The 22,413-nt window shown below is 46.3% G+C and overlaps 1 protein-coding gene across 4 annotated transcripts in view; it reads left to right on the top strand.

Moving 5' to 3' along the window:
• The window catches only part of MGRN1 (mahogunin ring finger 1), a 56,455-nt gene that overhangs the window by 13,208 nt on the left and 20,834 nt on the right, over nucleotides 1-22,413 (top strand). For all 4 annotated transcript variants that reach the window (XM_083800877.1, XM_083800878.1, XM_083800880.1 and 1 more), the window contains exons 4-6: nucleotides 1,711-1,857; nucleotides 14,377-14,494; nucleotides 18,578-18,644. In XM_083800877.1, coding sequence (XP_083657003.1) covers nucleotides 1,711-1,857; nucleotides 14,377-14,494; nucleotides 18,578-18,644 — 332 coding nt within the window. The remainder of the gene's footprint in view (nucleotides 1-1,710; nucleotides 1,858-14,376; nucleotides 14,495-18,577; nucleotides 18,645-22,413) is intronic.

Below are 22,413 nucleotides of genomic sequence, written 5' to 3'. Positions count from 1 at the left end.
TTGCAGCTTGTGCTGCTGCTTTCTCTGGACACGCGCAGCACTTGTGGGTGGTTTGTTGCCTTCTGTCTTCTTGGGTTGATCCAGCTCAAAATGTTGAAGCTACACTCTGTGTTTCCTATGAAAACCTGCACTGCTGGCTGGAGTGTTTCTTGTGTACCTCCTTGAAGTGCCACGATTTTATTCTCTGAATAATGCTTGCTTCTGTGAGAATAAGCTTATTCTATAACTGGCTGTTGTATCTTGGCTGCTGCAGATGTTTAGACTACCAATTCTTGGGTTTTGTCTTTTTTTTATACTAGCATGTTGGGTATATTCCAGCTTGATTTACTGTTCTGACCTAGGTGAATGTCTGGCAAAAGTCTTGTTTTGAGCTCTCCAACTCCTTCAGACAGGAATGCAAGTGTATGCCGTAGTGAGGCTGATTCATTGAGGTCACGTTGTTACAAGTGTTTACGTAAGGCATTTGATTATATGGCTCTTAAACTTTATTTTGCACCTTCTGTATTAATTTGCTGGAGCTGAACATTTCATTCTTGTTCAGCACATTAAGTAAAATTCGTGCTGGAACCCTCTTAATTAGGCAGCGGTTATTACATCTCAGTGAACTTGGTAAATACGGATTCCCTTGACAATTTTTAGATTGAATTATGGAGGTATGCCTAGCCCATTTCTGGCTATTTTCATCAGTGCAGCGTGTTTGTGGAGGCTCTTTAACGAAGGGAGAGGCTGACTGATACTGTGAAGTCAGGGATGGTGCCAAGCTTCTTCTGAGTAGTTCAGCTGCCTGGCTTTGACCCAGGCGTCCTGGCAGTGAAGCTGCCACTGATGGACAGTGGGACTGGGCAACAAAGCGGTATTGTTGTACGCTCCTCAAAGCCAACCTGCTGCGTTCACCATTCCTACACAGCACACGACCTAACTGTGGTACCTGAAGTTGCAGGGTTACGGTGGGATTCGAACTTACATTTAAGAATCTGCTTCTGCTCTGCCGGTGAATCACATCCTCCCCCTGTCACACAGAGCTCAGGGGCGGGGAGCTCTCCACGTGGTACGTTGCATTTGCTGCTTGTTCCAGGACCTGTTGGTCTCCCTGGCCATTGGCATGCCGGAGCTCACTGCTCATCCGGTGCCGTACCTCGCTGCCCTGGAGCCTGTGTGCTTCGTACCGCCTGTTTTACTGGGGCAGGGAGAAGGAGTAATCTGCGGTGGTGATCAGCCGCTGCACAGTAAGATCCAGCTGTCCAGTAGCCCAAATCCCAGTTATGACTCCTCTTATGTTTATTGAAATACCGTGTAAACTCATTTTTGAATTTGGTTATCATGCGTCTGTTTTGCAGTCGAATGTTTAATTTTTATTTATATAATAAATGTATGTAAGCTTCAGTCATGAACGTTTCTTCTCCTAACGTCTGGTGTTCAGTAGGTCACCTTGGCTCTTTCCATGGCTGTAAGACTGGGTAAGATCCCTCAACATCATCTCTGCGTAATTCACTTTGGACAAATAACTTAATACCTGTCATAATAACTTTGGACAAATCTCAGAAGAAGTCTCCTCAGAGGAAAGAATGGAAATCTCTTGGGCACTGTGGAAGCCCATGATGTCTTGCCTGCCCAGGACACCTAGACTGGAGTACTTTTGTCCCGATTTTCAGAGTGAACTTCGTCACTAATGAATGCCTTATGTTTTAATCCTCTGGCATTGTCTTTCAGGTATAAAGATGATGTTGACAGTCCTACTGAGGAGAATGGGAAGCAGAAAGTCCTGTACAGCCTGGAGTTCACGTTCGATGCGGATGCCCGTGTTGCCATCACAATCTACTGCCAGGCTACGGAGGAGTTTGTCGGTGGCATGGCAGTGTAAGTCCTGGGCTTGTGGGCATGTGGAGGGGTACAGGAGCTCTTGGGCGATGAGCATATCTAACATCTCTTATTAATCACCATTGAGACAATGCTGCCACAGGTGAAATCTCAGTTTTGTTTTATATATTCTGATAGCTTTGAATATTGCTTTCACTTCCTTGCCCCACATAGCCAATTTTCTCTCTTGTTCCCTTTTTGGTTCGTCTTTTGGGTGTGGGGAAACCATTCTGTGTGCAACAAAGGAGAGGAACTCATGGCTGTATGTTTTGTAAGCAAGATGATTTATGAAATTAAACAAACAAACAAACATCGATTCCCCTCAAATAGTACCTGTTTTTTCCACATCACCCAGGTCACTGGATTTTTGTGTTCCCTGTGATGGGAGCATCCGGGCCACCAAAGAGAAGTTCTATCTGACATTTACATAGCGAGTCTGCGTGGAATTGAGGCCCACCTAAAGCCCCTTCTGGGGTGAATGACCACCTCAAAACAGGCTATTGAGAGATGGCTGTTAGGAGGATTTACTGCCCAGAAACCCTGTCTGTATGTTTCCTGCTAGGTACAGACTGTTTTGGGTAGCTGTAAAAAGAACGGTCCAAATGTGGTCAATGGAGTCTTCCCCATATATTTCATTCTAGTAATGCATATGTACAAATTTTCTAGCCTTTTTATCTAAATCACCACATTTAAACCATTCCAATCAACACTGTATCCAGTAAGACTACAAAGTTTCCCCTCTGTATTAAGGGTTAAGGTGGCTGAAACTTACTCTTCCTTATGTGTGGTAGGTATCCTTGAGCTGCTGGTACATTATTGCAGGCTTCCAATAACCATAGGACAAAAGAATTCTTCTTGTTCTATGGATAAAGGAAGATTCAGGCTGCAGAAGCTCTTGGCTTCTAGTAGAGGCTTTTGGCTGATCAGCAGCTCTGTGCACGCAGCGCTGACGGCTTCTGCAGTTGTGCTCTTGATTTGGGGGTAAGGTCAAGTTTTATTTAAGTGATTTTCAGAGGTTTCAGCAGGGAGATATGTATGAAAACCATAAAATGGCTTGTATGCTTTATGCAGAGTATAAACAGCCCACTAATGATCAATGGGAGAGGTAGTTTTAGAAGTGAGACAAGCTCAATGCTCCCATCCAGATGTGCATTCCTCCGAACTGGAGGATATCCTGATCGAGGATTTTTGTTTAGGCCCCTCTCTTCCGTTGAAGCCTGTGGCCGCCTTTATTTTGGGGAAGGTAGTGAATTAGCTCTTTCAAAGTGCTTGAAAAATATCTCTCACCAAACTCAGAAAACCTTTTCTGTTTAGATCCAGGTTTTCCTGAGCAGAGCTGAATGCAGCATCAGCATAATGCATGGGTGCCTTAGAAATCCTGATAAAGTTTCCGTGTTCTGTCTCTTAGGTCCTTAGGTTTCCTGTGAATTTAGTGCTAGTGAAGTGTTGGAATGGCAGCCTTGGAGATTGAAGTCCTCTTTTCCTAATACAGGTACAACGTGGACAGGCGACCAGTTTCCCTTGTGCTGCCCTGCAGAGCATTCCTTGTGCTTTGAAATAAGAAGGAAACCATCTATGGGCTAGTGGGGAGAGCTGAGGGCCTCTGTGGCCAGGGTGGATGTATTTATGTTGTCAAACTTCAGGCATGGCTGAAGTGATCTAAAACAAGCCTTGCTGATTTATTTCAATCTTGTTTTGCATACTCATTTGTTAGTTTATCCCAAATGAAAATTTGCTTGCCACTGATCAGCAACAATGAAACATTTGCATTTACAACTCAGCATAAGCTTCAGATCAAACTTTGTGCTATATTTTATGAAGACTGTAAGTCTAGAAAGAGTGTGCATATAGTTTTGAATTTATTCTTTCAGACTCTTGGTTTTACATTTTGTTGTGTTAGAATGCTATTCTAAAAGAAAATGTGGTTTTTAGTTTTGTTTTTTAACCAAGCTGTGCTTGGGTGGGAAGTACAAGTTTATCACCCAAGACCAGCACTTTACCATTCTTGTTGGTTTAACTGCTCTGCATTGGACTTTTAAAAGGCTATTAAAACAAGTTTTGCTTTTAATAATAGCTGTAATAATTCCATTAAGCTATTATGGTATAGAACTAATTGCTTCTGGACTGTGTTTTCACTTCTGTAACTAGTAGCTCTCTACTCTCAGAACTCGATCGGTTGATTGGAGATGGAAAACACAGTTTCTGGTTCACTTAAGAATGTGTTTTACTGAAATTTCATACCATGCACTAAGCTAGTGGCTGCCCCCAGTTCTGTTGTCTGTTCTTTAAAGCTTATGCAGCAAACATACCTAATTGCTTTTTAAATTTAATTCCTGGATGGAGTTTCTGAAAGTTAACATAACTGTCAACTGCAGAGAAAAATATTTTTGAAAATACAAAGTTTCTAATCCACCCTGTCCATGGTTCACCAAAAGACGGATCTCTGTTCAGATGATGGAGGAGGAGCCTTTGTTCAAGAGCCCTGCCTACCTCTGCACGAAACCAGGATCTGTGGTCGGACGTCGTTCCTTGCTAACTAAACGGGGCTGACGATACTGAGCTGCCCTGTTAGGGTGGGAGCAGTCCCCAGTGCGCAAAACCTTTATGTTGGAAGTCAAAGCACTTGGATTCCGCTCTTGCTTCCACTGCCGGCCTTTTATTTAATAAGCTATACTTTAATTTCCCCATAGTATAGGAGTAATGAACTGGCTGTTTCTGCTCTGGAGTTCTTGGATGATAAATGTTACATAAGAATGGGGCGTGGGGGTCCACACCAGCAGCCAGTGAACTTTTTGGAAGGCATGATCCTGATTTCATGCAGATGTGTAGGTAATAAGGGCTGGGGGAAGTGAGATACAAAGACTTTATAAGCTGCTTTAATTCAACCCAGGCAATTTTTCCATGTGGAGGTGGCTCATGAAGCACGTCTCGGGGCTAGTGCAGCTGCCTGAAGTAGGCACTTCTGCTTCTCTGGATTTGCTGGCTGCTAGTAAAAAAAAAACCTTTTGAAGCTCTGATTTCAGCTTTGCAAAGCAATTCTGAAAGGGCAGTGCTATAATTACTTTGATTTATTATTTTCAAGTTCTAGTGGAAAAAAAAAATCGGGCTGCATTCTTAGAGCTCTAAGTGCATTTTTAGTGCGTTAACGGGAATGCAGCTTCCCCCTGTGTGGGGTGGTAGTTTTCCCTTTTTCTCCTTTTCTTTTGGTGCTAACACCTACATTTAAGGAACAAGCATGTGGGAAAGCTGCACTGTGTATAAATTCTAAACTTTATTGCTGTGTCCAGTGCTTGTGAAGAAGACTCTCTTTAAAACAGAACACTTTTTTTTTTTCCACTTTCCTGAATTGATGCTGATTCCTAAAATGGGAGAAACTTTCTGGACCATTGTCTAAAGCAGAAATTTCCTCCTAGTCCCTGGCCTGCAGCATGGCTCCTTAGAAGTGCTAAACAAGTTATTCTTGCTTCTCTGCTGGAAGAACTGCTGAACCTGATAGCATCCGGGATCCTGATAGCATCAGCGCTCCTGCTCCTGTGAAACTCCTGCTGGGAACATTGTTGTGTTCATGCAATTTGGCGTGGGAGGAGGGCTGGGAGGGGAGGTGGCTCTCGGTGAGCAGGGGCACTGCTTGTTGTAGAGCCTCTGCTCATCTTGGTGCCATGGCACCTGCATTGCCTGCGTTTTGTAGGCCTACCTTTATGATTAGCTAGCTGTGACCAAAGGGAAGTGTTTCTGCAATCCAGGAAGCTTCCTCCTAGAATTGCTTGGGCTCCGTTTAAAAGCTGCTGGCTTTCTCAGGATGGGCCTGCGCTGCCTGTACTGACCTGTCTCAAAGAGCATTCAGCAGACTCTCCCAGAGATGTGTTCAGCTACGCTGTTTCCCAGCCAAGATCTTGGTAACATGTAGGTCCCAACCACTGTCCTCTTGTCCTGAACTGTTGAACTCTGAATTTCACAGGGAGCTGAATTGTTACCACTGCGGGGCCATAGTTGAACAGTGAAGTGTGGAGAAAGCATACACGTGGCTGTTTGTGGTTGTAAAGCTATCTACACCTCTGTGTAGACAATATGTGGCCATATTCCTGTGGAAAGATGTCCAGTACTTTCTGGTGCTAGGGGAGGTATCTGTAGAAGCCTCTTGGACAACATGGGAATTAGTTTAAATCTGGAAGGGACTGCTACTTTGCCCATCTAAATATCTTTGCACAGTTAGGTTGAGCTCAAAGACTCTTTATATGAAAACACGTTAGTTCTCAGAGGACCAGTGGGTGCATGACCCGGAAGATAACAGAGACCAGATCTATCTGTGTCTGGAGCCTTTTTAATGGCAGGGAATTTGTGGTGATCTGCTTCTGAACAGCTCAAGACCCCTGTTATCCTTAGTTTTATTTATTTTTGTGGTTGTTTCCATTGTCTTTGGTTTGGGAAGTTGTCAGATTGGCCTGCTTTGCTTGTGTTTCGTATGGCAGTCCCGCCAACGTGCTTTAGCACAGAGTCTTCCCTGGGGATCCGCCCTCATCTTTGGTTAGCGGTGGGTGTGCTCTTGGGGAGCTAGTCTGTAATCTGGCTGTCTCGGAGAGTGTGATGTTTCTCAGTTTGTCCTTTTCTTTGGCTTCAGCTTCCCTGCAGCTGGGTAGAAAGCAGAGAAGAGCTTGGCTGGGGACACCATGGTGACTGCTTGACTGCTCACCCATGAGGACAAGGCTCAGTGGCACTGAGGCAAAACAGTACCTGTCACCTTCAAAACCATCTTACAAACAAATTTCCTGTCAGAATCTGTGGCGCTAACTGGGTTTTCTAGTCAGAGAGGCAGCTCTGCCCCTCTGGTGGAGGGGTTCAGCCATCATCTCATGCAAAAGACTTAATGGATTATTGCAGTGTTCCTGGACAAGGAGTTTGAGGAGACTTGAGGATGCTGCTGGCTCAGCTGGTGCCAGTAGTGTGAAGGCCACTTGGCCAAGGTAGATCAAGGAGTGGGCTCTCACAAGTCGAGCCTTGAAATGGAGAAATAACTCCTGGGGGGAAGCAAATGGAGGAGACTAACGATGGCATTGGGGAGGATGCAGTTCTGGAGACTTGTGGCCTGTGCTGCAGGGAGTGAGCTGGGCAGAGATGGGGTCCCTGGCAAGACGTTTGGCGGGAGAGAGGACCTGGGATGTCGAGTCAGAAGGATATTTTAGGGATGGGGATTAGTGAATGATTAGGTTCAGTCTGCTTGGTGAACTCTGGGGCACAGGTTTTGGGCAGGCCAGAGGAGGTGTGCGTGCAGGAGCTAGGCAAAGGATGACCAGGGTGGGCTAAAAGGTGTAAGAATCTCTGCCTTAGCGTATGGGAGGCATGAGCATGCAGGCATGGAAGCTGTATATCAGCTACTTGCTAAGCCTGTAATTTCCCCCAGATAAATGAGAGGAGGCTCTATTGCATTGTCATTGCAGGCCTAACAGTACTTCTCGGCAGTTCCTAGAGAACAGTTAGCTGAAGGAATTCCAGATCATAGCCTGCCTTTTCCCGCAGTGAATGGTTCGTGTGTTCATACCCTCAGATTGGTTTTAGGAGACAGGTATGTTTTTTGGAGCAGGCTACAGAGGCGTTCGTATTCTTGTTGTATGTGCTTGTGGGACTCATCCTTTCCATTTCTGGCAGAAGCCCTGATGTGCACACTATTAGGCTGTTCCTGGGAGAGCCCCCAGGAATTTTCCAGCTGTAGGTATCCTGCTGACTAGCAGGAAGGATTGTGCAGTTAAAACATGACAGCAGTGGTTATTTCCTCAGGGGAAGGAGTCAAACCAGCCCTGTAGCTGGAAGCACTTAAAACAGCCAGCTCTGAAGACATGAACAATCCAGGCAGATCAGGAGCTGATGATAAATATGACGTGAGAGATCTGAGTTTTGCAGTCCATTCTTATGACAAAGAGTTTCCTCTTTGGGCAGAAAAGATACTCTTTTGTGTCCTAATAATGTTGCCAAACTCCGTTTCTTCATTATAAAGAGACAACGCAATGAAAACAGTCCAGTTTAGCTCTGTCAGTCCTTGCCCTTTTTTAGGACTGTGCTGTTTGTATTGCTGATGCACAAATGGGTGTACTGGAATTTTTAAAATCCCATTTCCTTGTTTGTTTTACAATGCCTGCTACACATTACTAACATCCTACCACAGTCTTTCAAGCTGACAGTGGACGTGACACTGCAATAGATTATGTATTTCGTCTGCGTGTGGAGATTTGAATAGTTGGTTCACAAAATGAAATCCAAGTGAAATGTGTAGCTCAGCGCATGGCTGTTTTCACTAAAGCTTGTGTAGGAGAGACAGCGGCACTCGTATTCCTTTGGTTATTTAATAGCCTCTGTCTATTCAGGGCCTTTGAAAGGTGCTCTTGCTGTTTTTGGCTGGTGACTGTGGTGATTAATATGAATTCTTTGTGCAGAGAGATTTCTTCTGTGTGAAGAAATCAGAGGCAAGTGCTGTTTTCTGCTAGGCACAAGCCTTTACAGCCAAAGCCTGCTTTGATCCATGCAGACACCAGTCCCCAAGGGACTGTAGTGTACAAAGTTCACATGTTGGAAAGCTAAATTCTATAGATTTCATTGAACAGAGAAACCCTCTGTCTTTAATAAGAGTTCTGGCCTTTGTGCCTCTCTCTGTAGCTGTTGTGTAAGTACCAGCTTTGAAGCCTGGTTAGAGTCGTGAGTGCAGCTCTCCCTACAGTAAGCTCAGCAGCTGAAGCTGGATGTCTGCAGGTGCTGGAACAGGATGTGGATGGCGAGGTTTGAGTTGCACGGTAAGGTGTTTGTTTCCTCCCAGCCTGGAGTGGAAGTTTAATCCTGGGTGGAGGTGCGGAGGAGGAGAGAGCACGTGTGGCAGTGGCTGTAGCACACCAGCTGAGCACCTGATTAACTTCCAAACTGCGTCGGAGCTCCTTTGGGCTGGATCTTGCCTAACTCTGGCTGAGACCTAGGTCTATGTCCTTCTTACATTTTGTTAGTGTTTCTTTTATCAATAAAAAATCACTGTGTTATTCGGGATGCTTGTTCAACTTCCTTCTTCCCCCAAAGCTGACCTGTCAGATCCTGCCCCAAAACAGGAGATGTGCAGGTGGAAGAGAGAGGTGCCAGTGTGCTTGCTCCACATCAACTCCTGGCCCCTTTGAACATCAGCAGAACATGACTGGCTCCCTCCTCATCACTTGTATGAGGACGTGGAGCCTGCCAGGCAGCCACAGCCTGCAGCAGTTGAAGAGCTGGTTCCTGAGTTCCTTCTAAAGCTCCTGTGCGGCTCCTCAGTAACTCTGGTTTGTCTTCACTTCTCTGCAAATTGCCAAGCAACACGCATAGCTGCGCTGAAGAAAGAGGACTGTTGTCTCGTTGAGAGGCTCCTCCAAGTGCAGGCTATCTCGCAGCTGTTAGTAATCAGAAATAGTACCTTGGGGCCATGGTGCTACTTGCATCCTGCTTTTCCTTGTATGCTTTCCTCTGAGGAAAGGGGACTGGACAGCGCTGTGCGCGACTGAGGCAAGTTGGCCAGGGTCCTTGCTCGGTGCTTCTTGGTCCGCGGTCCCAGCACGCTTGTAGCAGGAACCATCTTTTGACAGTCCGAGGCAGCTACAGTGCCAGGTGGAGCTGAGCGTGAAGAAGTCTGGGGGAGCTGGGGCTGGTGCCCTGCTGAAAACTTCCCCGGGTGCCACTCTAGGGATGAGCGAGAGGGAGAAGCTCCCGGACGCGTTCTTTTTGCGCTTCCAGTGAGCCTGTGGCAACAGAGGCTTAGCTCAGCTCAGCAGGTTCCCAAGCACCAGCATGCCCCTGGTGGTTTGGGAGCTAATTAAGGTGCCCAGCAGCAAGCCTGGACTGAGCCTGGGGAGAAGCTGCTTGAGCCACAGGCTGAGCTTCTCCTTGCAGGCGGTGAGTGCTTCTCAGCTGATAGTGGAGGAGTGAGACTTGGGAAATAATTTTAATTTATTTCCTGTTCTCTCAAAATCCCTGCGCTGCAGCATCTCGTCTGCTGGTTCTGTTATACAGCTGGTTTGGGGGGCTGGAAGGGTTTGGAAGGGGGAGGAAGCAGTCAACATGAGGTGTAAGTTTTGCTCTGTGGGAGTAAAGATGTGTCAAAGAGTTTACAGGAGGAGGTGAGATGCATGAATCCTGAGGACAAAGCTGGGGGTTGCTGCTGCAGCCAGTTGTGTGGTACCACGCATTGTTGGTGATTCTCATAGCTGTCAGGGGTATCCGAGCAAACAGGTTTAAAAAAGTACGGACTGGGATTTCTGTTTGGAACTGATCTAATGGGACAAATCCCACTTCTTCATTGTTCTGAGCTGCCAGCGATCGCTAGGCGGTTTTGTTAGGTCTCCCTTCTGGACCGTGAGCTGTCCTGGTGCAGTCTGAAAAACTGCAGCCAGATGTTCTGATTTCAGCCCTTATGCAGGGAAAGGCAGTGCATTTCTTCTCTGGCATCCTTTATAATTAATACATGTTGCCTTTCTGTCACGTCTCCTTGGCTCTACAGAGCTTCTTCACCCTTGCTTGCTGTAAGCTCCCAGCAGCAAAGGCAGGGGAGAGGAGACTTGTGAATACACCGCTGGCTGCTGGCTGCAGGTCTCCAGGCATTCAGTCTGAGTGTTCAGATCCAAGGCTGACATGCTTTTTGGCAGTGTGGACCAGACAGTAAAAATTTCCAAGGCAGAAATCCCACTTGGTTCGCTTGGGGAAGCTTCCTTGATATTTTTGTGATGCTCTTCAGCTCAGGAAATCTGTGTACCTGGGTTATGTCCTTTCTCAAGGACTTAGAGCAATGCGTGCCAGCAGAACATGGATTACAAATATTTTTTTTCAGCAGGCATGCTCTCTGTGGCAAGCAACATGAGTGATCTGGAGAGATGGCAGAGTTGGCATATTCTTAGATACTTTGAGAGCTTTTTAATCAGTATTTCTGAAGGGGCTGTGTCTTATCTCAGCAGCTCCTACATCTCTTGATTGCGATCTGGTTTTCTGTTAAATATTTGGTGAGAACCTTATCTGACCCCATTTCTGCTAAGACTTCTGTGATTTTTCGCAGTAGGGACCCATTGCATGCTCTCAACTTGGAGGAGATTTCTGCCTGGTGCGGGAAACTGTCCAGATGAGAAGATACTAAAACATTCTTCATTGCGAGCCTAATGTGAGCTATGGGACTTTTTCCTAATACCTCCCTGAAGTGAAAAGGCAGATGGGTGGATTTTCTCATTAGTTTGATCCTTTGTAGTTGTGGTGCGGACGAGCAGAGGATCTCTGCTAGTATTGTTCTACCCCATTCTCCCTGGGCAGTGTTGCTTGTTTTCCTCAGATACGCTGTTTTGGGCTTCTGGAGCTGTTAAGTGCAGGTCCTCCTGCCTTTGTGGCACTTGCCACGAGCATATTTACGCCCTTTTCCCTGCTGCTGCAGAGCATCTCATCCAGGCCATTTCTGACCACTTGCTCCTCCTGTGCACTTCAGTTCCAGTACGTTCCTGACTTGCTGTCACCGTAGATAAGCCCTTTTTCCATCCCCTGCCTTCCCAGCTGCACAGGGAGAATCGTGCCTCTCTGCAGAGCTGGGAAGCTTTGAGAGAGCCACAAAAGGAGCCAGATACAGGCTTACTCTATTCATTGTGCTTGACAACTCAGTAAATAAAACTTCACTCAATCGCTCGCTCTGTAATTCACACATAAAAGATCTGTCGTTCTGATCTCTCCCACACCGTGCTTTAAATGCAAAGGATGGAGTGAGACCTCCTAGTAAAGCAGCACAATTTCAGTGCCGTTCAAAAGTCTTTGAGGGTAAGGTATTGTCATAAATAACAGCACACCTACCTTGGCAGGAAGAACAGTGCACATGGTGATCCTGGTCTTCATCATGGCCTTTTAGAATTTAACATGGATCTTGTGACACTTGATAAGCCTGGAAGACCATTGCCTCCTGGATCCTCAGGGGGTGCTGGACCTACGCTAGCTTCCAGGGAAATGCAGCAGATCGTGACAGTGGGGAGCCTGCATTTTCCTCTTGGATATGAGAGGAATTAATAAGTATTCATCATCTACTGGTATTCAGGTTCTTGTAACCTCAGCTGCCAAATGAATCTTAATCATTGCGCTTTAAATCTCTGGATTGGATGATGCTGGCCTGAGCCCTGGAGGGCAGCCAGCCACCCCTGGGGGCTCCTGCACTCTGACATCAGGTAGGGAGGCCCATAACTGGCAGGGGTATGGGTGCTGGGAGCCTGTCCCCCCCAAGCCAAGCTGGGTGGATTTGGGAGCGGGGTTCCTTTGGCCTCTGCATCAGCTGGGTCCTGAGAATGTGCCTTGCCTTTCCATCCTGCTTGGGGAGGGGAGCGCAGTGGCTGGGGTGCTAAAAGTGCATTTAAAAAGCAACCAAGTATACCTGGCAGCCCCACAGCCATGTTACTGAGGAGGAGATTTAGGGAGGTTAAGTTCTGAAAGCAAGAGAGAAAACGCGCATGAAATAGTTTTGGCAGGAAGCAGGGGCAGCTGCTGCTGCACCTTATCCTCCAGCCACTGGTGACCGTGGTTGTCTCTCCCATTACATTCTCTCTGCACATGCACCGATCCTGTTACATCATCCACGCTCTTGAGTGTAAACTTCCCATAGCTTCTTTTGTAGTTTTGAGGCTCAGGTGTGTCTGCTGTGGTCATCTCAGCTGTCCTCCCGCTCGGCCTTTTCTTTAAGGCAGACGGTCTCAGGTGTGACGCTCAGTTCTGCAGCCCTTGGCTGACCGTGCACCTTGAGCTTCTCCCGTGGCTTTTGCTTCACCACCTCTGGAAGTGAGCTGCCCAGCTCTTGCTCCTTGCTTACAGAAAGCAGGAGGTATTACCTCTGAGGCAGAAATGTATTGCTATCCTCTTCTGGTGTGCTGCACTCCTCTACAAAGTGTGGTTAGGCTGAAGCAACTCGGAGCTTGCCAACCTTTGCTTACATAGCTGGTGGTTTGTGATCTGTGTCTGTATTTCAGAACAGCTGAATGTCCTCAAGAGTACAGAAGCCTGTTTTACAAGCAAGGATTCTCTTTTCTTTGCCTTTGTGCATGCTCTGCTAACTGCTCTGCTCAACAGGGCTTCATACTCAACAGGCCACAGCGAAGCAATGCCTTGATTCCCCTCTGGTGTTGTCCTCTGTGATATCCCAATCGAATTAAGGAAAAACTCAACATAGGATTCCTGGTTCTAATGCGACGCCCGTCCCTGTAGCCTGTCCCCGGGCTGACTGGTTGGTCCCAAACAGCGGCAGTCAGGTTTGAACAGTCAACAAGGCTTCAGGCTTGCAGCCGCCCAGCGATGTTTGCAGTGGCTGGAAGCCAGCACCCTCCCAGGCTCGCTTTATGAAGCTCTGCGTAGGAAGTAAGGGTTAGTGTGTAGAAGAGGGAACATCCTATTGTCCTGACCGGCTGGTAACATCGTTCTTGTCGAGCTGGAGCTAGACCTGTCTGTCCGTGTGCTGGGGGAGGTCTGTTGTTTCTGCAGTGCAAGCCTGTTGGACGAGGGCTCTTCTGCTTTCTGTGCAGTTTGCCAACGTGCTCTGAGCACGCTGTTGGTAGGACAACAGCACAAAGGCTTTGGAGGTAAAACCAGCTTCAGGTGTCCCCACCCCGCTTTGGAGTCCACTGCCTCCCTCCTGTGCCAGAACCAGCATTGTGAGAGGCTGTGCACCTCCAGCTCAGAAACCACCCACCTGAAAGGGGCAAAAAATCCTGGTTTGCCGCTGCAGCCCGTTGCGAGTCATGCGGCACGCGGTGACGGCCAGCGGGAAGCGAAACGTCTCCTGGGGCTGACGGTGCCGAGTGGGCTCTGCGTGCGGAAGGTGCTGGCTGGTGGCGGTGCTCCCCCTCTCAGAGGTGTTTGGCGTGTCAGTGCCGGGGCTTGAGACAGCGGGAGAGCTGTGACTCTTCCCTAGGTGGCACGGAGGACTGACGGGGGTCTCTCCAGTGGTGCTGGTCGCCGCGGGGCATCTCCGGGGAAGCACGTGAGGAACGTAAAGGGCTGGGGAGTCAGTCTGAGGGGACCTTGCCCACCAGGATGATCCCGTGCCAAGCAGAGTTTCTCACTGCAGACCTGTCCTGCAGAGGCATGGGAGAGCTTTTGGTGCCGTGCTGTGTGTTGACGCTGTTTGATCACTCCTCGTTCTTCCTGGGTTTCCTGCAGAAAATAACTATGTGCTGGGTGGGAAGCCAGCATTGCCTCGGCTCTGGATTTAGTGAGCTAGCTTTTGCTAGGCTGCCGCACCCCACTACTCCTCTGACCCCCGGTGTTTCCAGGCAGGTCAGTATGGATCCAATCAGACCTTGCCTGTCCGCGCTGCTTTCCCTTCCCCATGCTCACCATCTTGCCTTTCCCTTCCCTTTTTGTATTCCCAGTGAATGGCTGCCAGCCCCTGCCAGCTCTGCCTCTTAGAGCTGCCACTTTTGATTCCTGAAAGGCAGACAGGCGTGAATGAATGAGAGCCTAGCAGAGAGCAATCACTTGTTACAGCAAGTTTTCTTTCCCCCATTTCTTCAGATACAGCACAAAGAATCCCTCTCTGCAGTCTGAGACGGTTCATTACAAGAGAGGGGTAAGCCAGCAATTCTCCCTGCCTTCCTTCAAGATTGATTTCTCGGACTGGAAGGATGATGAGGTAAGTCTTTTCTTAGTGCCCCCTTTTTTCCACAACTCCGTTGCCCCAAAAACACTTGTCTTCATTTAGTGTCTCTGAGATGTAGCTGAAATATTCACACTCACAGCTGCTGTAGTGTGTTTTGCGGGTATGAGACAAACAGGGCCATGGGAAGAGCAGATATGAACACTGCCTGGGAACTTGGCAGGTAGGTGAGGCAAACAGGAAAGAAAAGCAACCAAAAGCAGCGATTTCTAATATCACTGATCAGCTGCCATCCCAACAGCTGGCGTAGGAGGGAGACTGCAGAGATTGGCCCTGGAGCTGTTCCAAGAGGAACCTGCTGCTCTTCAGCCTTGTTCTCCCTGCCAGCCAAAGAGCTTATGGGAACAAATGTGCCCCTGCTCATTTGCTAAATATTTCCCAGTTACCTTGGGATAGAGTAGCTAGAAGTTCTGAAAAGGTCTGTCTTGATTTTTATTTACTTTTTGCTGCTCGTCTAGACCAGATTCTAGTCCCCAAGATGGGGTGCATGCAAGACAATTCACTGGGGGGTGAGAAGAACTTCAGTGGTAAATGTATATAATTCATAAACCAGTACACATATATTAGGAGTGCATGACCAAAATTGTTTTACTGCTGGGAGTGAAAAATCAAAATAGCTTGCAGACTGCTGTTCTAAGAGTCCTGTTCTGTTTAAGGGCTGTGTCCTGCATTATTAGCAAGCAGTACTGTGCTGCGGGGGGATATTCTCCCTTCCGGGGCAGATTCACTGGTGCATTAATACCGAATAATGGGATGCCTTCCTCCTTTTGGTTTAACCTATAACTGCAAACAGGCGAAGGCTTGTTTTTAATTAAGCTCTGTGGCTTTTGCTACATAGCAAGGTCTATGGAGTCCCGTTAATTTTGATATCTTTTCAAAATTCCAACCCAGGCAGTAACTCTGCTTCTCGAGCCTCTAGGCTTTGGCCTAGGGGCTTCCCCTGCATGTTACACAGGGCAGGGAGGCCTTGGTTTTTGACCTGCTCTGTGCAACATTGCCCTAAGACATTCCTGCTGCAGAGGAGCCAGTCTGTAGCTACTGATAATATGTTTGTTCCTGCAGACCCCTCTCCCGGGTCAAAACTGATACAATGCTCATTTCTGCTCCCAGGCCTGTATAAGGGCATTGAGTATGTGGACCCTGTTAGGAAACACTACCTATTAAAAAAAAAAAAAGTCATCTTCCATGTATTTTGAAAAGATTGAATAGCTATTGTCTTGAATTTACAGTTTTAACTAGAATCAGTCCCGTGTTTTAACAAATGCTGTGGTGGTTACCAAGAGCCTGCAGAGTCTGGTCTCCTGATGTCGTGGCTTCTCTGCCAATATATGATTTCACAAGTTCAGCCTACAAAAGCCTGGAAGAGCTGTTTTTCAACCCCTTCTGTCATCTGAGAGAGCTGGAAAGTAGGAGCTCAGATCCCTTTCTTCTTAAAGAAATTGAGAAACCTAATTTTCATTTTTGTTCCTGCCAGCAAGGTTTTAATTTGAGTACCAAAGTCGTGTCCCCTGGATAGCTTAGAGGGAGAGATGCTGTGGAAAAGTAAGCTTCTAGTCCTCTTTGCTTGATTCTGCTGCATCCTCTGATCTTTGTCATTGGTTTTATGGGGGCTCTGGTTGTGGAGAAAATGTGGAACAAGCAGCGTGAATCAGAAGAGTTTCTTCTCCCGTTTTGGCTGTGTTACTCTTTTTCCTCTTAAGTCCAGTAAAATGCTAAATCTTCCTAATTGTCCATTGCAATGCAGCACTTTTACCTGACAGCTGGCAGAGTGTTATCATTCAGCTGTGTACAATTACATGCTTCAGGTTGCTTTCCAACTTCATTGTTAGTGTTGTCAAAAAATAATAAAGATTTCGTTCATATTTTTGCTTAGTGTAGTGCTCACATATGATGTAGTTTTTGGCTGGCCAACAGAATGGAAAATAGCGTTACGTTGAGTTGTTATGTGGAAAAACTTTATAAAAACACAATTTACTTTGTTTTTGTAACATACTGGTTTGCTTGCAAACTGTAGTGTAAGGCTTGTGTTGACAGTTATTTTCAGGTCCCTAAAAATGATTGTGAGATGGACCCTTAAAGAGAGTGTCTGAGAATGAAAAAGTTTATATCATAAAGCAACCACAAATGGTTGCTTTACTCTGATGTGACTTTCCCTTCAAGCGGACAAAAAGTAGCTTTTGTCTTACAGTAATAAATCAGAGCACAAGGCAAAGCCATAAGCTTCTTTCAGCAGTGTTAATCAATTGTCCTTAGTGAATTTTATTTTTTTCATTCTGGCATGCTATAATAGTTCCAAAATGCAAAATAGAAAATAGTGGCTCTATGAATCTCTTCTAACAAGTACTGAGAGGTTAAATGAGATCTTTACGTTCTCTGTGTTACTCTGCTGTTTTGGAAGGAGATTCTGGTAGTTTGAAGGAGGAAGAAAATTGTTGTACAAAGAACAAAAATAAGTATCCCTCAGGTCTGGAGGCTAGCTGAGACAGCAAGGGTCAACCCATAAGGTCTTCCAGCGCAGGCTTTCCGTTGAAATTGGATATGCACATTTGAACAGATGTGTGCATGTACAAAGCTTCATAATGCAGCTAAGAATTGTTTCTAGAACAGGCACGTGCAGGTTACGTGTCTCTGGGCCACTCAGCTTCTGCAGCAAGTAGCTTACAGCTACCAATACAAGAATGGTAACCTCGGGATTTCCTCTTCTCCCACGTCCCATGGAAGGCTGGCAAGTTCTTGTAGTCCAAAGCCCACGCGTGCAGCTCTTAGCAGAGGTGCAGCCACGCGGGTGATGAGCTACGGCACACTTGGTGGTGGATGCCAGGGTGTATCGCATCCCCGTGTACCGTCATTTTCAGCAATACTAAGGCTTGCAGTGAGGGCTGCCTTGCATCACATCCAGTCTGGGTGCTTTGGGTTACCATTTGTGCCAGTGACCAAGATTATCTGAATAATTTATCTTTTGAGAGACCGGCTGGAGGAAATCGCACCACAGTTGGTGCTAGGGCATGGGGAAGGAGCAGGAGGCTCTAAGGCACTACTTGAACGCTGCTGTGGTGCTTTGAACTGAGTCTGAGTTGTCACAGGGAAACTGAAAACAGACTACCTGGAGCACCATGGTGAAATGACGTCTTCTCTCTGGGCATGAGATAAGATGAGAAAACCAAGTCAGTAGTTAACAGAAAACACCAGAAATCCAGTTTCTGAGCCACTCCATTCCTGGCTTAGGACAGTGTTTGTAAGGTTGCATTTTTCTTGTGTTTATAAGATCACATGGAGCTTTTGAAGTGCTTAATGAAGTGCAAGACAAAGGAAAAAATTGAGCCTGTTTTCCTTGCACTCAAGTGAGATCTTAAATTTTCACTCTTGTCCATCAGAAGGTCAAGGATCTGAATTTCATAACATGTCAAGAGATGGAGATCAGTCTGATATTTCTTTAAAATTTGGTGTGAGCTTGACATTCTTTCTACATCTTCAAGAACTTCATGAAAGAGTGGTTTTTTTGGTTTTGTTTTTGGTGTAGAGAGCATAATGTGTATGGCTGTTCTATTTTGAGCAACTTGTCCAGCTACAAATTATACAGGAGATTTTTAGGATATATGAATTACTGAGAAAATTCAGACTGAGATCCTTTGCTTCGCTAGCCACCGTTGGCGTTTAGTGTCATCTCCCTAGTGGACTTCCTTCAAAAGCTCTTGTCTGAATTTCACATCTTCCTGCTCTGTCAGGAGTTCAGTGTGTTCCTTTGATACCAGGGATTGTAGGCCCATCAGAAAGGGTTACTTCATTAACAAATAATGGAGAAGTTTCTGAGCTGTAGTGTTTGCCGAAGTAGTGCTTGCTGAAGTCTCATCATCTCAGAGGCCCTGCTGGCACGGCCAGGACAGTAGTGCAGCCTCACAGCCTTCGGTGGGAAAAGCCCCAGGCTTCTGCTGCACCAGGCTGCTGTTCTTGTAGGTCAGAGCTTGGTATCCTGTAACTTCATTCCTTTGATGCTAACACTATTGCAAGTCTTCAGCCTGGTGTGAATTGTTTAAACTCATCTTGTTTCTTTTCCCTCAGCTGAACTTCGACTTGGATCGTGGTGTGTTTCCTGTGGTCATCCGAGCGGTGGTGGATGAAGGGGATGGTAAGCATGGCTTGTTCTCACTCAGTCTTCTTCTGGCTCTCCTGCAGGTTACGTGACCCTTCAGGGAAGGCCTCATTGTCCAACACTGAAAACATTTTACGAACAGCAAAGGTTTGGGTAGCTTTTCCAGAATAAAAATTCCCCTTAAATCCCACTTAATTAAAAGGGTCTGTCTAACCACAGACTCTTACTTAAAAACATACTTTTAAAGAAAACTTCAATTTTTGACAGGAAAAATGGCCAGCTAGTTAGTGTTGGAATAGTGTTTAGGAGACCTAGGGTTAGGTCCTAGCTCTGGCACCATTGCCCAGCCCAAATTGGAACAAATTACTCCCTCTTTCTGAGTTTTACATTTGTAGAATTATAATGCAAGGATGGAGTTGGTCTCTTCTCCCCCTGTGAGGTTTAAATTATCTTTGTAAAAGCTCTAGCTAATTGTAGGGTTGGTGGGCCTTCCGGTAGGAAGGGTCAGAGAAAAAGAAAGGTCCTTAAAATCCTCAGGCCCAACGTTCAACCAAATACAGTTCAACAGTTTTAAATTCTCTCTCTCTCTCTCTCTCTCTTTTTTTTTTTCCAAAGGAAGCTGAATGGTTACAATGAAGGTGCATAACCTTTGATGGGAAATAATATTGCTGAAAACATTTGAAGCACGCAACCTCTCTAAAAGAGAGGAGTGGCCAGTAAATGTTTAGATTGTTAATTACCTTGCACAATATTTTCCTTAGGGTGTGCTTTTGGGCTCTGTGTGTTTGCACTCATTCTGAGCATTGGCAATGAAAGGAGCACAAGAAAGTCATATTTTCCCTAAAAGTGGTGACTGTTGTGTTCAGCAGGACCAGCGTTTCACTTCTGCTTTTGCAACTTTTTGTACAAAATTTAAGAAAAACGAGAAAGGGAAAAAATCCATTGTTGATTGTATTATTTATTGCAATTACTGTGCTCTGCTTCTTATGTGAAAGTGACCAGAAATGAACTGCATTATTTTACAGTCCTCTGAGCAAAGTGAAACAGAGCTGGATGAACCGATTTAAAGTGTAACTAACAAAGCATAGTGCAACATAAAAGAAATTACTTTTAAAATGCATCTATTTTTAGTGATTTCAGGCACTATTAATAATACTGACATACATAGAAATATATACATATATATATTTATTTATTTATTGACCATAGATATAAAACACCATCCACTGTTTATTGAGCTTTTGCCAACATATTTGTACTTTCTTATGGTGGGCAATTCTATGAAGACCAAAAGCAGAACAGGAGGCAGCATGGGAAGCATACATTTATGCACATACCATGTCTGCTCTAAGCCAATAGTGTACTGTCATCTATTTTAATAACCTGGAAAGGCAAACTGCTTTTAAATCCTCTCCTGGAAAGAATATCAGCACAAAAATATGTGACGCTCGAGTGAGATAGGAGGAAATTGTTGTGTATTCTGGTTCTTTTTAAACTGGTGAGACTGGAACAAGCTGGCCTTATGTGTTTGGAGTACCTTGAAAATTACAGCCAGCCTGTAACTACTTGTGTTAAGTAAATTTGAATGGCAAATTAAAACAGCAGTCAGCAAGGTGTTGGTTTGGACTGAATTCTGACAGAAGATGTTTGCATTCCTTGAAGTTGGGCTTGCAATATTATCACTCGCCGTTCCTGGCAGTGGAATTGCTCTCAGTGAAAGGTACGGAAATCCTTAATGGAGGGAAGGTGCCGTGCAGCTCCAGCTTTACGCATTGCTTGAGTGAGGGGGATATGAAGGGAAGCGTTATCTCTTATCTCTTCTTGGCTATTCAGACTGCAGTCAGGGTCCTGAATTTCATGTACTGAGTGAGCTAGAACAGACTAGCTCTTGGCTGGCAGGGAGGGAGCATGCAGCTGAATACCCAGCTTTAGCCCTATTTTCTATGTGCCATTACGTTCCTGATTGCACCCTAATTGCTCTGACTGTTCTTGCAGTAAATTATCCAGCAAATCTGCAGGCTTGGACCCTTATCCCATGTTCTGCTGTTTCCAAACACAGTCTCTGTGCCAGAATCCAGTGAATGGTTCCCCTTACTGCCTCTCCTGTTCTGGGGGCCCAAAAGAAGCTATGAAGCTCCCATCCCTTTTAGACATCACATGAGTCATTTTCTTCAGCTGTTACCTTCCTGGCACAGAACTTATAGCAGCATGTGTACGCTCTTCTGCATGTACTGAGCACAGATTCCCCTAGGCCTAGGTAGGGCAAGGTGGTGACATACCTTTCCCTCCTTCAGTGACTCCTCCAAGACCTCTGCCTCCCATTCCCATACAATGAGTCTGAACGTAGCTAGGCAAAAGAGTCCCATCAGCTGGAGCTAAACAGAACTTCAGAGTTTTCAGCCAGAGAAGTCGGGATTGTGCCTTGGTTTCCCCTACTTGACACCTGTGTTTCCTTGCGTTTTTATGTGCAGAGGGTGCCACGAATGCAGTCCAGAAACCTCTGACAGCCCCTTCTGAATGCTGTTGTATTAAGAGGGAGGCCTCAAGGTTAGAAGAGGGAAGGCAGGTTATATGTCACTAAATCAGATAACTGGACGGAGATGTTTTCCTGTCCAAAAATGATATGAGAAATAAAGGTTTTACAAGCATGTAGGATTAGATGGTAATAAAGTGGTATGTACCAGGGCTGGAAGGGCTGCCAATTGCTGTTACACCAGATGGATTTATTCATCTCTGTGACATATTCAGGTAATTAAAAACAGGAATATGAGGGAGGAGCAGAACCCCACTGAGCTTTGTTTTACTTTCCCTTTCCACCCTCTGGAAACAAAGCGGTGTAGTTTGTCGCACCAGCATAACCAAGGCAGGTAGATGAAGGCCATGTCTGCGTAGGGCCCACCACAGTCCTGCTGGGTTTTGTTGTCACTCAGGACTGTGAGGTGAACCAAACTGAAGGCGAGGTTCTGGGGGTGGGGGGGAGAGGCAGAACTGGACACGGCACTCCTGGTGTGGCCTCAGCAGTGCTGAGTGGAGGGGAAGGCCTCTCTTGGCCTTCTGGCGATACTTCACCTTGCAGCCAAGAACACTGTTAGCAGTCTCGGCAGCAAGGGCATGCGGCTGACGCATGTTCAGCTTGGTGTCCACCAGGACTCCCAGGGCCTTTTCGGTCAAGCTGCTTTCCAGCTGGTGTTCCTCCCCAGGTGCAGGACTCTGCACTTCTCCTTGTGGAACTTGCTAAGATTTTTGTCAGCCATTTCTCCAGCCTGCTGAAGTCCGCCTGGATGGCAGTGTGAGCCTTTGGTGACCCAGCCACTCTCAGTTTTGTGTTGTCTGCGAATTTACTGAGGGTGCACCCTACCCCATCATCCCAGTCATTAATGAAGATGTCAAGAGGACTGGATGCACTATTGACCCCTGGAGTACTCTAATAATTACTGGCCTCCAACTAGACTTTGTGCTACTGACCACTGCTCCCTGGGTCTGGCTGTTCAGCCGATTTTTGATCCACCTCACTGCCCGTCCAGCCCATACTTCAGCAGCTTCTCTCTGAGGGGGGAATAGTGTCAAAGGCCTTACTGACGTCCAGGAAGATAATATCCACTGTTCTCCCCTCGTCCATCAGGCAGGTCATTCGTTATAGAAGCTTATCAGGTTGCTTAGGCATGAATTCCCCTTGGTGAATCCATGCTGACTGCTCCTGGGGCTTTTCTTCTCCTTCGTGTGCCTGGAAATAGTTTCCAGGATTAGTTGTTCCATCACCTTCCCAGGGATCGTGGTGAGGCTGACCCATAGGTAGTTCCCCAGG

The sequence above is a fragment of the Anser anser genome, assembly GCF_964211835.1.
Source record: "Anser anser genome assembly, chromosome: 15".
Lineage (NCBI taxonomy): Eukaryota > Metazoa > Chordata > Aves > Anseriformes > Anatidae > Anser > Anser anser.
This window is presented reverse-complemented; position numbering and strand designations above follow the sequence as displayed.